Source organism: Borostomias antarcticus, assembly GCF_949987555.1.
Source record: "Borostomias antarcticus genome assembly, chromosome: 5".
NCBI classification, from domain to species: domain Eukaryota; kingdom Metazoa; phylum Chordata; class Actinopteri; order Stomiiformes; family Stomiidae; genus Borostomias; species Borostomias antarcticus.
The window spans coordinates 25,750,502-25,763,873 of record NC_140238.1 but is presented as its reverse complement, the minus strand read 5'-3'; the positions used below and the strand labels follow the sequence as shown (position 1 = coordinate 25,763,873).

The 13,372-nt window shown below is 43.5% G+C and overlaps 1 protein-coding gene across 1 annotated transcript in view; it reads left to right on the top strand.

The window, feature by feature from the left end:
* The window catches only part of slc6a16a (solute carrier family 6 member 16a), a gene marked incomplete at its 5' end in the record, with an annotated part of 39,630 nt that overhangs the window by 24,149 nt on the left and 2,109 nt on the right, over positions 1–13,372 (top strand). The window contains 7 exons of the mRNA XM_084439031.1: positions 370–545; positions 1,328–1,438; positions 5,868–6,109; positions 10,425–10,605; positions 11,407–11,608; positions 11,987–12,146; positions 13,123–13,285. Coding sequence (XP_084295157.1) covers positions 370–545; positions 1,328–1,438; positions 5,868–6,109; positions 10,425–10,605; positions 11,407–11,608; positions 11,987–12,146; positions 13,123–13,285 — 1,235 coding nt within the window. The remainder of the gene's footprint in view (positions 1–369; positions 546–1,327; positions 1,439–5,867; positions 6,110–10,424; positions 10,606–11,406; positions 11,609–11,986; positions 12,147–13,122; positions 13,286–13,372) is intronic.

The window sequence follows — 13,372 nt, the reverse complement described above, 5'->3', positions numbered from 1 at the left end:
TGATCACTGAATATCTCATTTACCCTAGAGAAATCCACAGGTGGGCCTGATAGTCGGAATCTGAATCACAGTGATTCTATCCTGAATTGCTTTGAAACACCAAGACAACATCTGGCTGTGTTGTCTGATCCTGGATCACAAAATATGATTCCAAAATATGATCAGATCTGATTGAGATTTTTTTTAAAGTTTTTAACTCCTGGTCCCAGTTGATAGGAGAATGCCATATCTTTTTTGCCTTTCAAGCTCCTTCATTTTCATAAGATGTCCTTGCATTCTCTCTCTCTCTCTCTCTCTCTCTCTCTCTCTCTCTCTCTCTATCTCTCTCTGTCTTTCTCTCTCTCTCTCATCCTTCTCTTTCTCCTCCAGTAAAGGAATGTTCAAGTAGCTCCCCTACCTCATACTTCTGGTTTCGAAAGGCTCTGGATATCACAGACTCCATAGATGAGTCAAGCGAGTTTAACCCGATCATGACAGGCTGTCTACTGGGTGCTTGGGCTGTTGTCGCCTTGGCCATGATCAAAGGCATCAAGTCCTCTGCGAAGGTAATTGAGTTTAAAGGACAATGCTAGTTTTTGACAACCTGGACCTTATTTACGACATATTATAAGACGTTTGACTCACCGAGATCACTTTGGTGTAGTTCGGAGGCCTGTAGAAGAAATGTAAAATCCAGCGCGAGCCAGTATATCCATGTAATGGCGGTGATCGGGGCAACGAGAGTGCAGCTTCTAAAAATCTATTTTCTGCCGCGAAACGGTTGTTTTCATCAATCTGTCTGGATGAATCGCTAGTTGTGCTTACATAGAGCATAACTGTTGTGGTTTTCACATGCCATGATCTTTAGAAACGTCTTTCGAAACGAAATAGCTTCCTCACTTTCTCCAGCACTAATGCGCACAGCGCGCAATCGTTGCTCCAGCACGCTGTGCGCATGCGTGCTGGAGCAAGTGAGGAAGCTATTTCGTGTCTAACGACGTTTCTAAAGATCATATTACAGAGGCATGGGAAATACCACAACAGGCCTATGCTCTCTATGTAAGCACAACTAGCAACATCCAGACAGATTGATGAAAACAACCGTTTCGCGGCAGAAAATAGATTTTTAGAAGCTGCATTCTCGTTGCCCCGATCACCGCCATTACACGTCTTATAATATGTCGTAAATAAGGTCCAGGTTGTCAAAAACGAGCATTGTCCTTTAAGAGGTTTTATTTTTACATTTTCATGGGGTATTTCAGTGCCACCTCAACACATGTATACTGTATTTCTTGAATCAGCAACCTTGTACAATGTCTCGTTTATCCTTTTCTTTTCTGGACCACAGGTGATGTATTTCTCGTCAGTCTTCCCCTACGTTGTGCTCTTCATTTTCCTCATCAGAGGCTTAATGCTGGATGGCGCCATGGATGGAATCTCCTACATGTTCTATCCTAAAGTATGGACACTATTAGTATCACATACAGTACTACAGTCAAGCCAGAATGTCTGCACATCCCTTTCACCTTCTCCACGTTTTATTACGTTAGACTTTTTCTACAATAGAGTTCATTTTTTGTCTCAAACTTCTACACAAAATAGCCCATAATGGCAAAGTGAAAACAGGTATTTAGACATTTGTGCTAATTTATTAAAAATCAAAATGTAAAATATATATACACAGACTTCTGGTATGGCGCAGGTGTGAGAAGACGTGTGTTGGAGGCTCTCCCTGCCTATTGTTGAAAATGACTTGCAAAGTGCCATTCTCAGTCCACCAATTTGATTTTCGGAATTATATTTTGAACAAAAGAATCCTTAGGGGCCGTGTTCACATAGCGCCTTTTTCTGTCAGAAAACCGCTGGGTAGAGCTACGTCCCAGCGCCCTGCAGCGTCTCTTTTCTGCTGCGCTTGGAGTGGTTATTTTGTTTCTATGACAGTATACCTTCAGCATCATCAACCGGCGTTGTATACGAGTGTTTCTTTGCCTTTTATTAGCCATCTTTTGTTACTATTACTATATTTCTATATTACTTATTATCCTATAGAATATCGTTATCTAGCCTATTATTTATGATTCACGAACAACCGGCTTGCTGTCGCACTTCGACACGAGCGGCAGTGACGTTACCAGCTAGCCTGGTATGACCATCCCGATCTAGCAAGCTCACTGCTTTGCTCTGCAATATCTGTCTGGCCTTCGCCCCATAGAGAGCGATTATGTGGGAGGGGGTACTTGCCTTGATAGACAAACACCGTCAGCCAATGAGCGTTCAGCAAACTTTCGCCAAATCCAGTCGGAAGAAAGGCAAAAACTTATTTTCCACCGAGAAACTCCGCTAGAGCATACTCTTGTTCTTGTTTAAGTGTTGTGATTAAGTCTATTTCTGCAATAACTGTACTTATAGCTGCGTTTATTCTTCTAACGTTAACGTTACCACTCGTTGCTTCAGGTGCCGCTGTGTTTGTTTAGCGAGCGCCAGGGACACAAACCAATCAGGGGCTGCTTTCCACTGTGGGGCGGGACAGCAGTTAAAACGCAGTCCCTGATTGGCCCGGTATGGTCTGGATTTTGGCATAATCGCCCTGGAGTAGGCAAAGGCAAGACCGTTCTGCGTTAGTGAAACAGAATATGAGCTCGCGAGAACGGGATGGTCGTACCAGGCTAGTTACCAGCACCTTTCTGAGAAGTTGAGATGTTTTCAACTTTCGAGCGCTCGGAGCGGCCGCCAAAAAAACCAGAGCGCTCGAAAAAAAGACGCCAGGTGCAGCGCCTTTCTCCAGGCGGCCGCCAGCGCTCTCTCCTCATTGAAAACAATTGAAAAAGGGCACAGGCGCTCAGGAAAAAGCGCTATGTGGACAACGGGCCCTTAGACAGACAAAGATAAAAGAAAAAGAAGCTTCTGAAATGGCTGAGGGAAGAGATTGTAACGTGAGAAAGACGGCTGCTAATGTTGCTAACAAAAATGGTGACCTTCCACACAACCTGAACTCTTTGCCAATGAGATGCTGCTGCAACACATCTATAAGATGTTTGCTGAATTCGAGGAAAGGGCAGACAACAAAACCGCTGAAACCGAGGCCAGGGCTGATGTCAAAGCTGCGGAATGCGAAACCAGACTGAACCAGAGGATTGACAACTTAACTGGGCGCGTCGACAGAGTAGCGACAGCCATGGAGGGAATGGTTGAGTGGTGAACGGAGGCGGAGGTTCGCAAATCTTCCTTGGAGGACTTAACCAACCCCAAAGGAGATGAGCGAGTTGGGGAAGCAGGTGGCTGAATTGTCGGACAAGCTATCAGATTTAGAGGGATGCTTCAAGCGGGACAACGTATGTTCATGGTTCATGGACTTAAAGAGTAAAAAGTTCATGGACTTAAAGAATCAGCTGAAGGTAGTGACCCGCTGAAGTTCTTTGAGAAGTTCATCCCTGAGCTGTTGGGCCTGCCGGATCACCCTGTGCATCGTGGCCTGGGAACCCCTCCAGCCGGTCAACCCTGCCCAGTCATCGCTAAGATACATCGCTCGAGGGATGCCACGCAGATGATTATTCAATTCGTCATTCAATTTTTATGCCACACCGTTTATTGAAACTGTTGTGTAAATGTTCCAAGTGTGGATACATAACTGTCATTGTATTGTACATATAATAAAACACATTTGATAACAAACAAACATATATATATATATATATATATATATATATATATATATATATATATATATATATATATATACATACACAAGTGTGCACATCCTTTGATATGGCACCCAAAAGTGAGCTGAGGTGCATTTTGTTTACACTGATACTGTGTTAGATGTTTCTATAACTGAATTGGAGTCCACTTGTGGTAAATTCAATTGATTGGCCATGATTGGGGATTGCCAACACCTGCCTATATAAGATCCCACAGTTGACATTGCATGTCAGAACTAACTCCAAGCCATGGGGTCAAAGGAATTATCAGCAGACCTCAGAAACAGGATTGTGTCAAGGCATAGATCAGGAGAAGGATACGGAAACATTTCTGCAGCTTTACAGGTCCCAAAGGGCACAGTGGCCACCATCATCAAGAAGTTTGGAACCACCTAGAATCTTCCTAGACCTGGCCGCCCAGCCCAAATGAGCAATCGGAGAAGACGGGCCTGGGCCAGGGACACGAGCAGGAACCCGAGGGTCACTCTGACAGAGCAGCGTGTCCTTGTGGAGATGGGAGAACTTTCCAGAAGGTCAACCATCCAGGCAGCACCAATCAGGCCTTTATGGTAGAGCGCCCAGACGGAAGCCACTCCTTAGTAAAAGGCACATGACAGCCCGCTTGAAGTTTGCCAAAAGGCACCTCAAGGACTCTCAAACCATGAGAATCAAGATTCTCTGGTCTCCATCCATCCATCGTCATCCACTTTTTCGGGTCCAGATCACGGAGGCAGCAGTTCCAGCAGGGGGCCCCAGACATCCCTTTCCCTAGCAACATCAACCAACTTCGTCTGGGGGATCTTTAGGCCAGTGCGGAGATGTAATCCCGCCACCTGGTCCTGGGTCTACCTGATTCTCTGGTCTGATGAAACCAAAATTGAACGTTTTGGCCTGAATACCACATCACGTCTGGAGGAAACCAGGTACTGCTCATCACCGGTCTAATACCATCCCTACAGTGAAGCATGGTGGTGGCAGCATCATGATGTGGGGATGTTTTTCAACAACGGGAACGGGGCAACTAATCCGCATAGAGGGAATGCAGCTAAGTACACCGAGATCTTTGAAGAAAACCTGCTCCACAGCGCTCTGGATCTGACTGGAGCGAAGGTTTACCTTGCAACATTACAACGATCCGAAGCACGTGGCGAGTTACGTGCCGCGCCTTGAAGCTGCCTTGATCGCCGCCAAGGGTGCATCAACCAAGTATTAGACTGTAACCTACTTTTGTCAATAAAATAAAATTGCATATTTTCTTAAAACCTGTTGTCACTTTGTCATTATTGGCTATTGTGTGTAGATGTTTGAGGCAAAAAATGAACTCAATCTATTGTAGAATAAGTCTAATTTAATAAATCGCGGAGAAGGTGAAAGGAGTGTGCAGACTTTCCGGCTTGACGGTATGCTCACCCCCTAAAGCGAGACTGCATTTTGCCAGTAGAACACCCATGTAACAGACATGAGAGGAGTGGGCGCATGCCTACAAACATGCTCAGGAAGTTGTAATCTAAGAGAATGTTTAATTTTGAGTTCACTTTATCAACCTCTAAAGGGGCACTGAATAATTGCACACCCATGTCATGCGCTGTGAAGATCTAACAACCCAATCACACGTGTAAAACAACCAAACACTACGAATGTTTTCAGGCTCTAAAATGACATACTATTGCCGATAGAGCTGGGGCCTCAGCAGCAGTAGTTGAGCAAGTTAAGCAAAATGTTAAAGCCAAATGCTTTCTGTTATAGGAAGGTTTAGGCATGAAAATGAATGGTTAGGGTAGGAGTTAAGGTTAGGGATAGAAACAATCAAAACTGGAAATGAAAGTGAAAGTCAAACTTGTGAGTTGCAAAGAGTGTTCTTGCTGGTAGCGAACAAGGGTAGCTTGTTCCAAAGCCAAGCGCGTTCTACTTCCACCCACGTGTCAACCATCCACCCTGTGTTTGGCAACCCATCTAGCCCATAACCTGCTTTGTCAGCTACTCCTACATGAGGAGCTAGCTCTATCTGATGATAGTATTAATCATTTTAGAGCCTCAACATAGTATTTAATTCCTTCACTCAGGCTGAGATCTAAATGTCTCATAAATCTCATTTTCATGTAAAGGTTAAGCACCTCTACAGTATCTCTGTCTCTTCCTCCCTCCATTTCTCCCTCTCTCTCTCTCTCTCTCTCTCTCTCTTTCTCTCAGTTGGAGACTTGGTGGGAGGTGCAAGTGTGGCGGCAGGCAGCTACACAGGTGTTCTTTGCCCTGGGACTTGGGTATGGCTCTGTGATTGCTTATTCCTCTTACAACCCCATCAACAACAACTGCCACAGGGACGCTCTCATGGTCTCCAGCATCAACTTCATGACTTCTGTGCTCGCTTCGCTGGTAGTGTTTGTCGTGCTGGGCTTCCGCGCCAAGAACATCGCCCTGAACTGCGTGGCCCAGTAAGGAGTTTGTGTGTGTGTGTCTGTGTGTCTGTGTTCCAGGGGCATCACATTTATTATATTAGCTTACTTTCATTTCTTTCAGACATTTTGATAACTACAAAATTAGCAATATACAGTAGACCACTCCCCTGTAATAAAACACAATAAAGCTAACCTGATTCTTAAATTGCTAGCACTAGCTTTCAGCTCACGCAACAACATGAGAAGGAATCACATTGATTTCAATTGGGGGAATTGTAATGGCACTACATACAGTACATACAATATGATACATACATACACACATACACACACGCATACATACATACATACATACATACATACATACATACATACATACATACATACATACATACATACATACATACATACATACATGCATACAGTGGGCTCCAAAATTACTGGCACCCCTGACGGGCAATGAACAAGGCAAGACGAGTTTATTTGTATAGCACATTTCAGCAACAAGGCAATTCAAAGTCCTTTACATGAGACATTAAAAGCATCAAGACAAAGTGCAAGAAACACATTATGAAAGGACATAAAATTAAATGCAAAAAATACATAATGAAAGGAGATTTAAAACAAAATGCAGGAAAAATAAAATACAAGAATAAAAGTTACAGTGCAGTGTGCGAATTAATAATTATTTGATTTAATAAAAAGCAGCGGCAATGAGTATTCAGTCTTGATTTAAAAGAACTGATACTGTAGTTGCAGCAGTAGTAGTAGCAGACGTTTGTTCCATATATGTGGAGCATAAAAACTGAACACTGCTTCTCCATGTTTTGTTTTAACTCTGGGGACAGAAAGCAGGCCTGTGCCAGATGACCTGAGAGGTCTGGATGGTTCATAACGTTGGCCCTAAACCATTCAGTGCTTTATAAACCAACAGCAGTATTTTAAAGAAAAGTGTGTAACACAGCTTACAGTGAATCATATTAGCCTATCCTTATAATAGATTAGCCTACACATTGCCTGAGTAAATATGTCATGCACAACAGTGCACACTTAGATTTCTTGTTGCCGAAGGCTAGGCTGCATGTTGGCACTGTAATTTTCCCTGCAGTGAGAGGGCCTTCTCTACGACTAGAGTTATTGTTGCTCTACCAAAATTGGGATTCACATACTGTAGCAGTGTAAATATGAAGGTTCACAAGTCATTCACAACAGTATTTGAATTATAGTGATTGCTTTGAGCACATAGCCTACGCTGTCCACATTATTATTTATGAGAATAAATAAATAAATAAAGGAATAATTTATGACAATAAATAAATACAAGAATTATTCATGAGAATTAATAAATGAATCAATTGTTTAGCGATGACAGATACAGTTGATTATGATTCCCGGTTAGACTGTGCAACATATTTGAGGGGTTATTTTGCAATATCGGATATATTTATTGTTCACAATGGTGTCAATTTCAAAGCGTTTCTCGGGTTTCACCTTTCTGCCATTAGGATCACAGTTTCTCATTTCACCAGGAATGTGCGTACGCATGGGTCAGAGTGTGCTTGGAAGTGAGCACATTCTCAGCCATTTTCCCGTCAAGTTTGGTTTTTTTATAAATCCTGAAGTTTGCTCAGGAGTGGCGTACGCATTCTTTTGTGCGTACGCAAGCTTTATAAATGAGGCCCCAGGTCATTTTGGCTGACAATCTGGTTGCCAACGCCAGAAGGCTGGGACTTGGCCGTACTGTACAGTAGGTGGACTTTTCAACAAGACAATGACCAAAAGCATACCTCAAGATCCACACAGAAATGGTTCTGTGACAACAAAATCAATGTTCTGCAAAGGCAATCTCAGTCACCAGACCCCAATCCAATAGAAAACTTGTGGCCTGAGTTAAAGAGGGCAGTTGATGAGCGCAAACCCAAGAATGTGATGGATCCTGAAAGGGTCTGCCTAGAGGAATGGTCCACAATCCCTCCAAATGTGTCCCTTAACAATGCCAAACATTACAGGAAATATTTCACTCCTGGACCCCCTGCAGTTTACCTACAGAGCAAACAGGTCTGGGACGATGCAGTACACATGGCCCTTCACTATATTCTACAGCATCTGGAACATGCAGGCACCTACGCTAGGATCCTGTTTGTGGATTTCAACTCTGCTTTCAACCCCATCCTCCCTCCCACACTGGGCCAGCTGCACAGCCACACGTGCCTGACTCTACCTGCACGTGGAACTTCCTGTCGGATAGGAAACAGCATGTGAAGCTGGGCAAAAACATCTCAGACTCCAGGTCCATCAGCACCGGCTCCTCCCACCGCTGCGTCCTTTCCCCCCTACTCTTCTCCCTGTACACGAGCAGCTGCACCTCAGCCACGAGTCTGTCAAGCCCCTGAAGTTTGCAGATGACACGACCCTCATCAGACTCATCTCTGAGGGAGACGAGTCCACCTAAAGGTGGGAGATTGACCAGCTGCTGTCCTGGTGCTGCCAAAACAACCTGGAGCTCAATGCTATTAAGACAGTGGAGATGATTGTAAGATTTTGAAGTTGACTCCTTCTGCTCCCTGGGCACCACTATCTTCCGGGACCTCAAATAGGAAATAAAAACCAGCTCCCTCGTGAAGAACGCACATCAGAGGATATACTTCCTGAGGCAGCTGAAGAAATTCAGAGTACCAAAGAAAATGATGGTACTCTTCTACACCACCATCATCGAGTCCATCCTCACCTCCTCCATCACCATCTGGTACTCTGCCACCGCAGCCAAGTTCAGGGCCAAACTGCAGCGTGTCATCTGATCTGCCGACAAGGCTGCAACCTGCCCTCCCTCCTGGTCCTGGACAACTCTAGGACCCTGAAGCAGGCCAGGAAGATTGAGGCCAACCCCTCCCTCCCTGGACATAATCTCTTGGTGGCATCCTCTCAGGGAGTATCACCAAGAGTAGGAGGAGGCTGCTGCGTCTGCATGCCACGGAGGAAGCCTCATCAGCAAGGCTTGTTTCCTCCTCTGACCCCCCCCCCCCCACTGTTGATATCCACTGAATGTACTATATAGGACGCATTGCACTCACATATCACGCCACACACACACACATACACACGCACACCATATCTTTACACATACACACTTGCATACACATTAAACTCGGCACACTCACTACACTGACGGCACTACTTTTTTGTATATTGTTTTTTCTTAGTTTATCCTTTTTTGCACTAGCACTTTGTACCTGCTCTTTGCACTGTTCTGTCTTTGCACTGTCCTGACTCGTCCCTGCACCCTGTCCAATGTTGTCTCCATGTTATGTACCACAACCAAAAGCAAATTCCTAGTATGTTGAAAAACCTAATGGCAATAAAACAAATTCTGATTCTGATTATGAAAAGACTCCATGTTGTTATCCTTGCCAGAGGTGGTTGTACTAAGTACTAAATGAGGGGTGCCAATAATTGTAAAACCTTAATTTGTTGAAATTATTTTTTTGCATTAAATAAGTATGATTTTGGTTGGTTCCACTGAAACATGAATGAATAAAGTACAGTATTTTACACTGTACTGGATATTCAGTTTCTCTATAATCGTAGTCTATATATATTTTATGCATTGTTTGTGCATGCTTGTCAGGGGTGCCAGTAATTTTGGAGTCCACTATACAGACAGACAGACATTTACACTTACTGTACTTACTTACGTACTTACTTACTTATGCTTACTAACTTTATTTATCCCCAGCTGCTATCTACCTGACCCCCAAAAGCTCCTTCACTACAAAAAATGTTTTGCATATAGTTTTTTCTCTCTCCTTTTAATTTCTGGAAACTAGACTTGTATTTTTAAGGTGGCAATTTCAACATATTTGTGTGTGTGTGTGTGTGTGTGTGTGTGTGTGTGTGAGAGCAAGAGTGTAATCATTATTTGTATAGCCTGCACACCATTCGGAAACAGACTGAGGAGTACTTATGGCATTCTTTGTAAATGGGCCCTGGGGAAAAATTGGTCAGATTGGACAGAATTCTAATGTAACACTCAACATACTATGCTTTGGAATTATACAGTACTGATACCTAAAATGTTTTCATGATTTCTCTGAAGAGGAGATTGTCTTTTTTTTGTGGAGAGAAATAGTTTTCTGATTGTTCAGATTTTTTTGCCCAGTAGTTTATATGCACCTGGATTACATTAATTGCTTTTTCTGTAGCTTCTGTGAATTTGAATACTGACCTATGACATTTTGGAAATAGTTTAACAGATGGGCTGTTGACCTGATGAAAACAGAAGAGTCAAACTGTGAGGACATAGCTTAATTATTTGATCAACTGTTCACAAAATATTGTCACTGTAACCCTCCAGAAACCTTGGCCTCCTATCAGAGATGGCATCTTCTGAGCCTAATGTTCATTGGTGGCCCTGGTTCAACATATCTGAGCCTGGCTCAGTGACCATACCTGAATACAGGGAGTGGTATGATCACTATGGCTCCCTGGTGGGGCCAAACATCACTGACTGCGACCTGGAGGGGGAAATGAAAAAGGTACAGCCTACAGTCAAACTCTGTCTTTTAAAGCCAAAACATACCAACCTGACAATCGGGTGAAAACAGTGGGGGTCTGAGCAGAACAGGAGAGGTCGGAATCAGTTTTTGGGTGATTCCACATGTAGAATCGTCAGACATCTGCCACACTTGAGCCAATCAGAGGGTTTCTCCCGACAAGTACTTGAAATAATAAAATCATTGAACTTAATTGCTAAGCTTACAGTAAGTAGCCTAAATTGACATTCATTCGGTTTACCTCTCAGTTTAAATGTTATTGTCATCACCATTTCATTAGTCAGAAAGCAGGTCTGGATATAAGAGAATAAGAGGATGTATTGAAAGACATACTCCATACAAATGTGATTAATTTTGTGAAGTCTGAAATAATGATTAGTAATGATACACACAGACAGCACATTTTTTGATTCCATGAAAGTGGATTTATGGATTGCATAGTCGTAGTTGTAAAATGCAGTAATTGTCCTGGGAGAGATAGGGAGCTGGCCCCTACAGTAGCCTACATTCCCCTTTCAATCTTTGGGCCTTTCCTGTATGACCTCAGGATTTTACATGGCTGAGGGCAAATACTGTTTTCTACTCTGATAGTAGTGAGGGGAAACTTCCATGAATAGGTCAGTCATGCTACTTTTTCTATAAATTAGGCCAGGAGCAGTCAGAAGCAGTCACCCGATTGTTGGGTTGGTGTGTTTTGGGATTGAGGTTGTACTGTATATGGGCAAATCATTAAAATCTTCACACCCTCTAATCCTGTCATTCTCTCAATCTATCTCGCTCTAGGGAGTGGAGGGGACAGGCCTGGCATTCATTGCCTTTACTGAGGCCATGGCCCTTTTCCCAGCGAGCCCATTCTGGTCCACCCTCTTCTTCCTCATGCTGCTCAACCTGGGCCTCAGCACAATGTTTGGCACCATGCAGGGAATCCTCACTCCCCTCATGGACAACTTCAGCCTGCTGGGCCACCACCGCACTCTGCTGACTGGTGAGGACTTCTTTTCCAGGGGAAAGCACAGGCAAAAAGATATGCTTCCATGCTAACTCTCAATGGCCATCAGAGCTGGTACACACTGCAAACTCCAACGTTGCAGGGGTTGGTTTTATGTGCTCACTTTGATTATGAGAAAATTGTCTAAAAAGTAAGCAGTTTACTAGCAATAAACATGGGATGTATGGGAATTGCAGCAATAACCTTGAAAAGTTAGTAGCTACTGTACAGCTATAGTGCGATACAAGGCGCTGCAGCTAAGAAAAAAAGCATTAGGGTTAAAATTCTGCACTCAGAGCACTCGTTTTATGTAGATATTCTTATTTTGTGGTTTACTGATTTACAAAACTGTTTTTTTGTGTGTTTGTGTTTTAGTGTGTAGCTGTGCTCTGGGTTTCCTGATTGGCCTATTGTTTACCCAACGTTCAGGCAACTACTTTGTGACAATGTTCGATGATTACGCGGCAACGCTTCCCCTGATCATCGTGGTGATCTTTGAAACTCTGAGTGTGGCCTGGATTTATGGAGCTGACCGGTATGGAGTACACACACAGACACGAAGAGTTCCATATTAGACAGTTAAGCAATAAACTTACAATTCAAAACTGACAATACTGACAATGGCCACGTTTCCTGATAAAGAACCTTCTTAAGCAACACTTTGAATGGTAGTTAAGAAGTACTTTGGAGTTAAGTGCTTCTTAACTCGTTCGGGAAACCCGGCCAATAGCAGTTTGGAATGAAAACCCACATTAGTTGAAAATAGACTTGCAATGTTTTACCTTGTACTGTAGCAGGCAGTTTGCACTGACTAGTGACAACACTACTCTAGTTCTATTTCGTGAAGCTCACCCCATAATGGGGGGCTTTGCTCCTGGTATCCCCCCATTGCCAAGGCAACGCAGTCTGAAGGAAAAAAATGTAAGCACCTGTCAGCCAATGAGAGTACAGGTGCTCCCTATAAAAGGGGATGCAGTCCGTCATTCTGTTCCCCAAAATAAATATTTCAGTGAGACTGAACGAGGGCCAACAGGGCACGAAGCCCTATGGGGCTTTCGCTCCACTCCTAGAACTGGAGTCCTGTACGATCCAGTAACCAACGTTCTATTTTGTGAAACTCTGCCCCATAGGGGAGGGTTCGCTCCTATTGGTAAAGGCGCAGCGAGAGATGCCAAAATTGTACTCCGTGCTGAGCCCAACATCTTCTCAGAGGACATCAAACCCAGCTTGGCTGAGACTAACTCACCATAGTAAAAATACACAATGTGAACATAGAACTGGAGTTACGATCCAGTAACCGTTTTCTAGGGCAGAGATATTAATCACTGGATGATGTTTAACTAATTCTAGTTTTTGCAAGGGACAGTAACAAACGACCCCATTGATCCAAATTCCAAATAGATTTCGATGACTAGTCAATAGAGTAATTTGCTTCAACATTTGCCACTTCTTTCACATTAGTCCACAAATGAGAAACATTGATCTAAAGGCACATCTTCTCCATCCAACAGCTTTTTAGATGACATTGAGATCATGCTAAAATGGCGCCCCCCAGTGATCTACAAATACATGTGGAAATATGTGTGTTTGTTCGCCATGGTGGGTCTCTTGGGTGCCAGTTTGCTCCGCATGGTCTTCAAGCGGCCCACGTATACAGCATGGAACCATGAAACGGTAAGATAAGGCACTTACTGTATGTATGATACCTCGGGTGAACACTTCGACCATGTTAAATACCTGAGGTGTATTTAATTTACTTCA